Genomic DNA, 13,247 nt, shown 5'->3' on the forward strand with positions numbered 1-13,247 from the left:
ATAGATCTGCCCCATGCCACCAAGCTGCCCCTCCATCAGCCCCCACCCCTCCTCACCTTTCGGGCTACCAGTGATGTTTGCACTGAGAGAAGACGGACTCTTGCTCAGGAGCACATCCTCGCCCCCTGCGGCGCTCTGGGCATCCACTTTCTTCCCTTCTCCTGCAGGAGCCCTTGGCTCAGACAGGTCGTTCCCTTGGGGTGTGAGTGGCGTGTACTGGCAGAGAGCTGGGTCTCTTGGTACCAAAAATGCACTAGGGTCAAAACTTTCACGAGGAAATTTAACAATTTTCTGTGATTTTATCCATCGACCATTTACAAACTGAAATCGTTTAAGGTGGATAATCTGGAGAAGAAAATGTAGGCAGTATCTGCGTCATGAAGGGTTCTAAAGGTAGGACCCCCCACAACGTGTAGTATGTAGTTACTCAAGACTATACAACATACATACTCTCCAATATTCTTAAAGACCACAAAACTTTTACTACTTTTCTGAGCTACTGGGAACTAAACGAATGGCCTTGAGACAGGGTCTTGGCTAAACTGCTAAGTTGCCCAGGCTGGATTCAAACTTATGATTTTCCTGTCTCAGCCTTCCAAAGTGCTGAGATTACAGAGATGGGCCACCATTCCAACTCAAAATTTTTCTTATTCCATAATATATTTATGAGATATTTACAGGAGTATGTACAATGGTTCAATTTCACTAAACTGGACACTTAAATCTCTGCATGTAATTGCACATTAATTATACCTTGTTTAAAAAGTTTCTTCTTCCCCACTTACTGTTTTCACAAGTGGACCCTTGCCCTCATCTTCCCTTCCCCTGGTTCCCATTCCTGGAGCTAGCTAAATTCATGCTATCAATTTTGTGTGCACCCTTCCCTGAGAAGCTATTCTAGTCTCAGGAAAGAAAAGCTGGACTACATCCAGGCTCACAGAGTAGTAAGATAAAGACATAAATAAAAATATATAATGTGTGGTTAAAATATACTAAGCCAGGCATGGTGGTGCATGTCTATAATCCCAGCACTCAGGAGGCTGATGCAGGAGGATTGCCGTAAGTTCAGGCCAGCCTGTACTATATGGTGAGACCGTGTCTCAATAAAGCCAAAAACAAACAAACAACAACAACAAAAACCCAAAAACCCACCACCAACAACAACTAGTACCTCTGGGTGTGGAGTGGTAGAATGCTTGCCTAGCACATGTAAGGCCCTGGGTTCAATCTCCCGCACCACAGAAAATAAGCAAAAAACTAGTACCTTATAGTTAAGTTATATTTGATGGTGGTACTTCCACCCATAAGGAAAACTTTCTTAATTTGTCATTTCAAACTCTGCTGATGGGCAACAGCAAAGTCTCCTGATCCATGAAGGGAGAAGGAAGAAGTGAATCAAAGATAAAAGAGCACGCAAGCACCCATGCACGGGTGGGCTTGTGCACGCACTTGACTCAGCAGTGTGTCACAGCTGTGTGACCAAGCTCGGCAGGCAGTGAGTGCTCCTGGCTTGGTTGCTCTCCTACTGTCTAAAGGCTGGCCTACAGGTGCTTCTTTCCATAGAGCTAGAACTGTTTCCACCCTCTTCTGAAATTTAAATTCACTAGCTTATGCCACCTGTCATACTTCTCGTTGTGCTAAACTGCAATTACTGGGCTACATTACTTCTTTCTCCACCTAGGCTGTAAGCGATTCAGGGAGAGAAACTACCAAGTATTTTTAGATATTTATGTTCAACAAAAAAACTCTGCACAGGGTTGGAGATGCAGTTCAGTGCTACAGTGCTTCCAAGCTCACACAGGCACTGGATTCAACACGCAGTACTGCTAAAAGCAAAACAAAAAATCTTGCACAAAAGAAGAGTTTTAAACATTGGTACAGGAAGGATGTCAATCTCAGAAATAACAAAAACTATTTATGAAGCTGGGTGTGGTGGCACACGCCTGTAATCCTAGCACTCAGGAGGCTAAGGCAGGAGGGTCAGAAGTCCGAGGTCAGCTGCACTACATAGTTAAGACCCTGATCCAACCTCTCCTCCCCAGAAACCACCCCCCTGTTCACTGCTTCTTTCCTTGGATTCTTAGGTGCAGGGCTCCACCATACCAAGATGGGAGGAAGCCTCCAGAGATCCAGCTTCTTGGTGGCTAGGCAGTGGGTCTTACACTTTGAACAGTAATACATCTCATTTTCCCCCAGTTCTTCCTCACTGGTGAAAGCACGGAGACAGCTGTCCAGGTTGATAGGCTCAGCTTGTGCTCGTCGACTCTGCTCCACACTGTCATGTTCATCTACAACCTGTAGAGACAGGCAACAGAGTGAATACAGGGGGCATTTAAAATAGGCATCCAGGTAACGGACCATCCTCGCAGTCACTCACATTTATCTCACTTTAGATGAGGAAAAGGAAAATGTAACCCAAACTGAAGCATTTCAACAAGTACAGCATCAGACATTCACAAATACAACTTCAACTATTTTAAGCAAGTATAGCATCACATATTCACTCATAAATGCCACATCAATAACATCCTGCATAGAACTCCTGTTTATATGACTGCAATTTTTCTCGAAAATTTTCTGTTTAAAGTGACAATAACAAAAACAAACAAAGAATTCTCTGTTTATTTCACAATTGTAGAATCCTTACAGTTTACACATGAACTAGGCCTCAAGCCAGAAGTGCTAAAAATAACCCACTTATTTTTTAAGCAGAAAGACAGCATTATTAGTATGTTGCAGGCTTTAAAAAGGCTAACAGAAGTAATATCACTGATGCCAGATCTGGATGAAATGGAAACCCTGGAGCTAAGACTGTTCTGTTTGTCTGTAAATATGTATGAGCAGGTAGAAGATGCATATAGCATCAGGACTCTTTTTTTCGGACACAGCATCTTACTGCGTAGTCTAGGCTGGACTTGAACTCACTATGTAGCTTAGGCAGGCCTCAAACAAATGATGTGATCCTCCTGCCTCAGGGTCCTGAGTGTTAGGATTACAGGAGTGTGCCACCATGCCCCAGCATAGCATCAGGACTCTGAAGGTATATGAGACGTCACATAAGATATTTTTCTCCCAAGGTAGATTTAGGGCTACAAGTCCAATGATTACTGCTTCTCTTCTGGCAAAAGTCACATGTATGTCCATCACCCTCTTACTGCCCTTCCCCACCAGAGGTGAACTGGTGATCTTTGCCTGAGGCAACTTCCCACATATATCCATTCCTGAAACCCACGATGGAAAAACTGGGCTGTTTAGATTACAAATTGGCATAGTTTAAGTAATTTTGTTTGGAACAGGTTTTTAGATGAAGCTTTCTCCCCACACGAGAAGATGGCTGAGCCACAAGGCTGTCAAGTACCCACAAAAACTATCAAGATTGAGGTTGACCATGCTATTAAGGTCTTAAGAACTGGTCTAAAGAACTCATTAATCTGGGGGTGGTGGTGCATGCTGTAAACCCAGCACTTGGGAGACTGAGGCAAGAGGATTGCAGCAAATTAAGGTTCTGAGCTCACTATACACTGAGTTCAAGACCAGCCTGACTACATAGCCAGACTTTTTCTCAAAAACCAAACCAAGCCAAAACGTTAAAAAGAGGAACTAGAAGAAAATTCTATTTGTAAAAAAAGAAAATATGGCTTGACTGTGGGTCACTGACTTTTGCACACAAATTCTGTAGTAATAAGATACTAACTCTATGTCTTTTGGGATAGTCATGTACAGGCGAAACTGGCATGCTTCAAAGGAAACATACTGTGTCACGGCTGTTGGTATAAGGAGAGGAAGAGCGTACCCAGCACAGCGTGGAGTTTTTCTCACATCCAGTTAAACATTATCTCTATTCTCTCCACGAGGGTTGCTTTATGGCCAACCACAAATTATAATATGCTACTAAAGAATGTTGGGTTTCTATTGACACATTTTCTGTGGAACATAGGTGGGGACTGGGAGGAAGGCTGATGAAAACACAATGAAAGACTACAACTTATATTATCAATGAATCTTCTCTGATACTCTTTTTCCCTGTTGGGATCTATATTCAGCTGCTTTATTATTGTTCAAATAGTCTAAATTCCTTATATACACCCTCATCAAAAATATAAAAAGGGGGGGCTGGGGATACAGCTCAGAGGCACAAGCGCCTGCCTGGCAAGTGCAAGGTCCTGAGTTCAATTCCCGGTACAAAAACAAACAAAAAAAATATAAAAAGGTAGAGAAACCTTTTTATATTCTTTCTTTCTTTTTTTTGTCTTTTTGAGATGGTCTCGCTATGCAGTTCAGGCTGGCCCTGAGCTCACTTTGTAGCCCAGGCTGGTCTCAAACTCACGATGATCCTGATCCTCCTGCCTCAGCCTCCTGAGTGCAGGGATTACAGGTGTATGCCACCATGCTTGGGTCTTTTTATATTCTTAATAGGTAGATTTCTTTCTGTCCTCTTCCCAAACAAATTCAAGGTTCTGTGGGTCACTGACTTTTGCACACAAATCCTGTTTTGTTTCTTCTTTGTATCGGAAATCGAACTCAGGACCTTGCACTTGCCAGGCAGGCACTTGTGCCACTGAGCTACATCCCCAGCACAAGCACACAGATTCTGTAGTAATAAAATACTAACTCTGTGACTTTTGAGGTAGTCACCTAAAGGCAAAACTGACATGCTTCAAAGGAAACATTTTGTTTTTTTTTTTAAAATATCAAAGAGATTTTTTTCTCACTATATGTAACTTTTTACCTTAACTTATGAAAAAACTAGTGGCTCCCCCCTTGCCATAAATATCAGTAAAAAGTCAGTAAAAATGAGTAATCATCATTCCAGTAGACTGTATAATATTTTATCTAATAAACACACCGTACTTTATTTAACCATTCTCTAATGTGGGGAAAACTTCAACTGTTTCACACATTTTTACTATTTTAAAATGTTATATGATGGACAGAGTATTCTATTTCCCAAGGAAAAATTCCTAGAAGGGATATCACTAGAATAAAAAGATATAAAATATGTGGGCCACACACTTGGCTCAATTTTTTTTTTTTTTTTGAGACGGTCTCACTATGCAATTTAGGCTGACCTTGAACTCATCTCTAGCCTCCTGCCTCAGCCTCCTAAGTGCTGGGGTTTACAGTCGTGCACTACCACACCCAGCACTTGGTTCAATTTTGAACCAAGGTTATCCTCTTTGTCTACGTGACTAAGCACATGCAGAAACCGCATGTAGGAAGAGCCCATGTTACTCATATGTCCTCACTCTTCACAAGGCAGGATATCTCAATAGCTCCTTGTTTCCATGGTACCCAAAGTGCCTTGCTGAAAGCGGAAGTGGGGCAAGATTTAACTGGTCATGTAGGCCCTTCTTCCTATCAATGGGATGTCCTCCATAGCTTTTTAGATCATGCACTGGGCTGGTTAAAAATTTATTTACAGAGTCAATTTTACAAAAAATCTTTGATAAAAATGTTATTTATTAGAATAATGTCCTGTCAGATTTTGTGGTGACAAAGATTTAGGAATCTTTCTAAGAACTGCTAAAATTTGATTTTTCAAAGGAAGTATGGCCTAGGTTATTAAATTACCCTGCACAGACAGCATGATATGGAACATCAACTTCTCTTCAGCTTTTCTCTTTTAGCTCAGCAATTTTTCATTTGGCAAATATCTTATCTTATACTCAACTAGAAAAAGCTGTCAGGAGCCTCAGGGTGTGGAGAGTAATACTGAGGGATCCAAATAGGGAACCAGGCCTAGAATTGACAGTTTCTTTATTCCTCAATAGCATAAAAAGAGGATCATCAATTACTATTACTAACTTATTTATTTATTTATTTATTTATTTATTTATTTATTTATGGGGGGTCTTTTTTGAGACAGGGTCTTCCTATACAGTTCAGGCTGGCCTTGAGCTCACTTTGTAACCCAGGCTGGTCTCGAACTCACAACGATCCTCCTGCCTCAGCCTCCTGAGTGCTGGGATTACAGGCGTGCACCACCACACCCGGCCTTACTAACTTATTTAAAGGGAATGCTTCCTCCCTTCTCCCCCCAGTACCAGGAACTGAACTCACGACTTTGCACTTGCCAGGCAGGCACTGTGTCGCTGAGCTAAATCCCCAGCCCCAAAGGGAATGCTTTTACTAATAAAGCAAATTTTCAATAATCAAGCAGGATAGAAATGCAAAACTCACTATAATTCCCAATGTGACATATAAAACTTCTTCAGTTAGCTGATTTTACTTCTCTATCAGATTCTTTTTTTTTTTTGTGATACTAGGGATCAAACTCAGGACCTTGCACTTGCCAGGCAGGCGCTTATGCCACTGAGCTATATCCCCAGCCCTCTATCAGATTCTTAATACTGCTACTCTACCCTTCAGACAACATCTGCTTGATGAAAAACTGCCCGAGGCAAACAATCTAAGGTATGGAATTCTTTTTCTTTTTTTTTTTTTTTTTGACTTTTTGAGACAGGGTCTCACTATGCAGTTCAGGCTGGCCTTCAGCTCCCTTTGTAGCTCAGGCTGGCCTTGAACTTGCAGCAATCCTCCTGCCTCAGCCTCCTGAGTGCTGGGATTACAGGCATGCATATCCAGTCTTGAAACATTTTATTTTTATTTATTTACTTATTTTTAAAAATTCTGAATCTTGGGCAACTGTTCTCTTGTAACTACTTTACAGTTTCTAAAAGCCGTTACTGTCCAAAGCGGGAAGAACTTAAGTCTTCTCAGATGAGCATGTGAAAGAACGGAGGGAGGTAAACAAAAAATAAAATTAAAAAAGATGAGGTCTGATAGGGGAGCAGCCGGGTAGGAAAATCAAAAAAGGAACAGTAGTTTAAAGTTTATTCCAGGTATAATGCAAGTTATTCTGATTTAAGGTAGCATCACATGGCGTACTTCTGAGTCCATTCTCAAGATATTCTGTTGTACTTGTCTCTGTTTTACAGATCCGTGCAATCTCTGGCACTAAGGGGTCATCTGGGTTTGGATCACATAGCAGTGAACAAATGGATAAAAGAACTTTAGAAATAGTTAAAGCAGGAAACCACTGTGATGTTAGACTATCGAGACAAATGCTGCCATTACTGTTAATATTTGGATGATAAATTCGTGTTATAAATGCAACCTTAGGTGGTTTGAAGGGGTAGTCTGTAGGAAAACGAATTGTCAGAAAGAATACACCGCCTTGTGGCTTGCCAGTGGAACATATCATCCCCAACTGGGCCTACAGAACATTGTGCTGGAGGGTCATGGACCAAATCACTAAGTTCCTTATTAATCCGCTTCAGCGCCGCGCTCTGTGCTGTCCAGGCCCTCGGTGTCCATGTGTGCTCCGTCCTGCCACGTCTGGATGGTCCTCGGCTCCCAGCGGCTCAGATACGGCCTTGGTACGAAGGAGGCGGGTCTCACGAGAAACACGCAGCAGCCTGGCCGGTGCTAGAGCTCTACAATCCAGTCTTGAAACATTTTAATCTTTAATTTTTGAGATCACTATGCTCATTAAAAATAGCTATCTCTGTGGGACACATACTAAGTAATTGTGGTTATCAAATGCTAGTGTCAATGATGTTTTTAATAAATAGGCAGAAAAATGTTTATCATCATGTCATGGTCAGAGAATATAATGTCTTAATTATAATGCTTGATTCAAGATTTAGTTGTTATTAATACTTTTGAAATTTAATGCCTAATATAATTGATTCCCAATGTCTGGGGAAAAAAACCCAAGAAATCATGTCAATATGTTAAGTGCCATAGAGAGTCCCAATAATTGCTTTTCTGGTTTTATATTGTTGTGACACAATTAAACTGGGAAAAATTTCCCATATAAAAACCACTGTCTTATGGTGGCCTGAGCACTTACCCTTTCCTGTGATGTCTGGTAGCGGAGGTGGAGGGCCGTGGGGTCCCAATCCACAGCAATATAGGCATTTCCAATGAAAGCTTTGTCTTCCCCGCAATCGATTTTACAGCCTCTACAAAACCTGACAGGAGGGAAAAGGGCCACAGATGAAGAAATAATTATGAAGGAATCAAAATTTTCTTAATCAGAAATATTCTTCCTTACTGCTTTTCTACTTTGCTCTTAGCTTCACAATGCGCCATGGGTTTCTAATTTCACACTCTGACAAATGTAGTAATATTTATTAATTATTATTTCAGGGAATTATGTTTATTACTTCTAAGTCTTTGGTTTTATAAAGCACTTGACAAAGATTTGGTAACATACAGAAAGGTGGTTAAAACAAGTAAGTTATATATAAGAACTGGTTATTTGAGATCATCTGCTCTAAACAAATTCTAAATTTAGTTATTAATGGTCTGAGGTAGGATAACTTATCTAACAAAGCTTAGCTCCTTGTTTGTAAAATGGCACGTTAAGCAAATGCAAATAAAAATTTATGGAACTGCATGGAGGAAGACATGAAAAAGGCATGGTTCCCAATTCCTATTTAGTCTGTTAGGGCTATCACAGTTCTTTAACAACTGATTTTAGTATTGCCAGGCATTTTCCCAATTAATTTCTATAACTCATCTAAAAAACAAGAAAACAAGAGCTGGGGTTATAGCTTAGCAGCCTGCCAGGCAAGTGTGAGGTTGTAAGTTCAATTCCCCGCATCAAGGTCGGGTGTGGTGGCACATGCCCATAATCCCAGCACTTGGGAGGCCGAGGCAGGAGGATCGTTGCAAGCTGGAGACCAGCCTGGGCTACAAAGTGAGCTCAAGGCCAGCCAGAACTGCATAGTGAGACCTTGTCTCAAGACAAAAAACAAACAAACAAACAAACAAACACCCCCCCCCCAAAAAAAGACAAGCTGGGTGTGATGGTGCATGTCTGTAATCCCAGCATTCAGGAGAATAACTTGTGAGTTCAAGGCCAGCCTGGGATACATAGTAAGTTCAAGGCCTGGCTAAACTACATAGCAAGACCCTGTCTCCACCCCCCCAAAAAAAAAAAAAAAAATCATCTTACACTATGGACTTGAGGTGGACTGTAATACATATATGTTATATATATTATGTATTATACATATTTGCAGAGTTTGTAAGATTGGCTACATCTCAAAAGTAAAATTTAGTTGGTAGTGTTACAAAGAGATAAATGAGAACAATTCCTAAGTTTATTTCAAGTTTCTCACTATTCACTATTATTTCTCAAAACTGGAAGTTCATGCAAAAGGTATAAACTTGAAGTTACAAATCTACTGAAACTTTTCTTTAGTGGACGCCACTTTACCTATACCATGGACACGAAGCACAGGAGTTCCCGTCTTTCTGCACAACTCGTAGAGTGAAAGGATATTGATAGCCCATACTGTCATCACTGAAACAGAAAAAACAAACCAAAACAATATGACATTCGGTTTGAGATCCAATTCCTTTTCATCTTCTCTGAAAGTGATCCCAGGAAAGAGCATGTGCCTCAATAGTACTCTCATGCTGACGCTCCACGCCACTTACCCTATCCATTAGCTGCAGCTCCCTATGAGCCACATTAGGCTATGTTCGTGCTTACAGAAGAGGCTACACACACTAGAGTGCCAGATGTCTCTAAAAGAGTCCAAATTTTATGAGATAAGCTAATTATTAAATGAAACATCAATTATCCTTCAGCCCTAATTTTATCAGCAGACCTAATTCTCATTAAACTAAGAACTTTCCATGACAAGAGCACTGACATATCACAGAAGCCTTTCTATTCAGAACCCTGACTCAGTTTCTCTGTTAGTTGTACATGTAAGGTAGAAACCTTTCTTCTCTGCTTTAGCTACTCAAAACTATAAGCAACATACTATTCTTCTTAGAGTAACTTTTTTTTTGGTCTTTTTGAAACAGGGTCTCGCTGTGCAGTTCAGGTTAGCCTTGAGCTCACTTTGTAGCCCAGGCTGGTCTTGAACTCATAGTGATCCTCCTGCCTCAGCCTCCCAAGTGCTGGGATTACAGGCGTGCGCCACTATACCCGGCCCCTCTTTCTTGGAGTAATTTAACTGTCACTAATTGTTGCAAGATAGTCTTATGAGTTGTCCAAATTAAAAAATAGTGATCCTTGATTTAATAAGAAGCAAGGTAACAATTTATACATTTTACATTTTAAGTATACACAATTCTTAGGCTGGGGTGTAGCTCAGTGGTACAGTGCATATTCAAGTGCAAAGCCCTGCGTTCCAGGGCCAAAACACTCCTCAAAAGAGCACTCCCTATACTAAGTAATATTTGTCAATCACAGTTCATAAAGCTGGAGGGAGAAAAAGCAATGCAATGAACAGGTAAACGCAATGTATTTTACAGCTCATTTGGCAGTTCGTAGTGGCTATCACATGGCCGCTGAAAGTAATGAAACCACAAAAAAGACTCACTGTAAAGCAAAAGTGTGTACTGTATCAAGCATAGGAGTTCCCTCTCCTTCCACATAACCACCTGTCCGATGAGCAATTGTTGATAGCCTTGAACTGTCCACTATCATGTCCAAATGAAGTCAAGCAGGAGGAATCAAACAGTGCAACATGACTGTGTAGCATTCTCAGAGGGAACTGTGCAGCCATTAAGCAAAAATAATGTCCCTCTTGCTATAGTTTGGATCTTAAATGTCTCCCAAAGATTGATATGCTGAATGAAGGCTTTGTCTCCAGCCCGTGCCATTACTGAGAAGTGGTGGAAGCTTTACGAGGTAGGCCCTAGCGGAAGAAGTTAGGTTACTGTGGGCGTGCCCTTGAAGGGGATACTGGACCCAGGTCTCTTCTGTCTCTGTCTCCCGGCGGCCACTCGGCCAACTATTCATTCTCTAGGGCCAGAAGTGATAATGCCAAGCAGTCATGGACCAGAACCTCCAAGACTGGGAGCCATAACAAATCTTTCCACTTTTTTTGGTTTGTGTTTTTTGAGACAGGGTCTCACTATATAGTTCAGGCTGGCCTTAAACTCACTATGTAGCCCAGGCTGGCCTCGAACTTGTAGCAATCTGTCTGTCTCACTCTCCTAAATGGTGGGATTATACGCATGTACTAACATACTCAGCTTTTAATCTTTCTTCCTTTTTTTTTTTTTTTTTGGTCTTTTTGAGACAGGGTCTCGCTCTGCAGTTCAGGCTGGCCTTGAGCTCCCTTTGTAGTGCAGACTGGCCTTGAACTCTCAATAATCCTCCTGCCTCAGCCTCCCGAGTGCTAGGATTACAGGCCTGTGCCACCAAGCCCAGCGCTTAGTTCTTTAAATTTAGTCCGGGCTTGCTAAGTTATTAAACTGTTCACACTGGGTTAACTTGCAATCATCCTGTATCAGCCTCCCAGACAGTGCTGGGATTACACGCATGGACCACCATTCCTGACTTCACATTCTCTACTTTTCTAAAGCCAAAGACAAGGGTATTACTTGAAGCACTAGTAGGAAGCAGTTAGCTAAGAGATTAGAGATTTACTAGATACTAGAATTCTAAGTGACAGAAAGAAGCCATCTTTCTTACTCAGAATATTAAACCAAATGAGTGAATCATGGGTTCTCTGAATGGTTCTTCCATGAGTGATTATTATCATACAGAATTCATATAAATTATTCTTTGAGAGTTTGAAAACCACAAGTTGAAGTGAATCCTCGAACTCACCAATCCTGAGCATGGTTACTGGCTTCCTGAGGTGGGAGTGGGCTGGCTAGTCGAGATACTTGAATCCAAACTGCATCATAAAGATCTTTTTTCCGGGTATGGACAGTACATGGAACAATCAAGGGCATTCCAAAGAGGCTGGGCCGATTCTTCTGTGATGACAGGAAATACAGTTCTGTTCTCATCTATATGTAAGAGCAAGAGAAGACGGTGAGAAGGAGATAGGCCTGATTCTTCCAGGGCTGTGGTAATATGCATTGCTGTACATTTTCAAATTAGCTTCTACCATACTTTATACTTTTGGAACAACTGTTGTTAATATAATGACAATGGTTAAAGTAAAATCATTGAAAGGTTGAGGCATTGACAATTTGAGTTACAGAATTTAGATTTCAATAATTACTATTTTCAAAGTATAATTTTCCCAAGGGGCTGGGGATATAGCTCAGCTGCATAAGCACCTGCCTGGCAAGTGCAAGGTCCCGAGTTCGATTCCCAGTACCAAAAAAGCAAAGTATAATTTTCTCTGATAGTCATTTCCCACACACACATTGAATCACACGTAAAAACGAATAGTTTCAGAGCTCAAGGTTTTAACATAATTAAAACACATTCTTTCTCTAGAAAGTATGCCAGCCAGGAACGGTGGCACAGACCTGTAATCCCAGCACTTGGGAGGTGGAGGCAGGAGGACTGTTGTGAGTTTGAGACCAGCCTGAGCTATGTAGTGAGACCCTGTTTCAAAACAACACCACCACTAAAAAGAAAGAACGAATGAAAGGAAGAAACAGAGCCAGCCAGTAAAAAAAACTTCCTGAAATACAATTTTCTTTTTGAGTCAGGGTCTCACCATGTAATCCAGGCTGGCCTCAAATTTACACCAATCTTCTTGCCTCAGCCTCCCAAGTGCTGGGATTCCAGTGCCACCATGTCTGGCCCGTCTTTTTTGGTTTTTGAGGCAGCGTCTTGGGATGCAGTTCTGAACTCACTATGTAACCCATACTGGTCCCAAATTCCCAGTAATCCTCCTGTCTCAGCCTCAAGTGCTGGGATTATAGGCAAGTAACATCATGAATAGCTCATAATGCAATTTTCTAATAAACTGTTGATAAACAACTGTTGGTTGTTAAAGTAGCAATTTTTAAATTGTTGGAGACTTATGCAATATAGCTATTTAACTTTATAGCAACTTATCCACTTTCCTAAAAGCAGCTAAGTGACTTTAGTCTTTTTTTTCCTTAAGTACCTGGTAGGTCAAATTTTTTTTTGCGTGGGGCGGATAGACTGGGAATCCAACTCCAAATCTCCTGCTTGCCAAGCAGGTGCTGCACTACTGAGGTCAAATCCCTGGCCCCAAGATCAATTTTTAAAAACCTGCTTTGAGTATGTTAAAGAGATGTTTATTATTTGTTATATTCTTTAATATCCTTTATCTAATATGGTTGGGACCAGCAGTCTTTCAGATTTCGGAATATTTGCATAAACTTTACTGGGTAAGCAACTGGAAATTTTCAGATTAGGGACGTTCAACTGATATAGAGAGAATGCCAAATGAAAAGGATTAGATTGGAAATGGCTGCTTAATAAAACAACAGTTTAGAATAACAGAATGGGAACTCAGGGTTATTAAAAAATTTGATAATTTTTTTTTTTTTTTTGG

At 41.0% G+C, this 13,247-nt stretch overlaps 1 protein-coding gene and 1 pseudogene across 2 annotated transcripts in view; both read right to left on the reverse strand.

Annotated features, from left to right (window-relative positions):
* Positions 1-13,247, reverse strand: part of Usp32 (ubiquitin specific peptidase 32) — a 166,860-nt gene that overhangs the window by 5,970 nt on the left and 147,643 nt on the right. For both annotated transcript variants that reach the window (XM_005393962.2, XM_013519383.1), the window contains exons 27-31: positions 11,588-11,772; positions 9,230-9,316; positions 7,856-7,976; positions 2,104-2,295; positions 57-345 (exon numbers count right to left, since the gene is read on the reverse strand). In XM_005393962.2, coding sequence (XP_005394019.1) covers positions 57-345; positions 2,104-2,295; positions 7,856-7,976; positions 9,230-9,316; positions 11,588-11,772 — 874 coding nt within the window. The remainder of the gene's footprint in view (positions 1-56; positions 346-2,103; positions 2,296-7,855; positions 7,977-9,229; positions 9,317-11,587; positions 11,773-13,247) is intronic.
* On the reverse strand, positions 6,568-7,788 carry LOC102028371 (annotated as a pseudogene).

The sequence above is a fragment of the Chinchilla lanigera genome, unplaced genomic scaffold (genome assembly GCF_000276665.1).
Source record: "Chinchilla lanigera isolate Chin_1 unplaced genomic scaffold, ChiLan1.0 scaffold00050, whole genome shotgun sequence".
Lineage (NCBI taxonomy): Eukaryota > Metazoa > Chordata > Mammalia > Rodentia > Chinchillidae > Chinchilla > Chinchilla lanigera.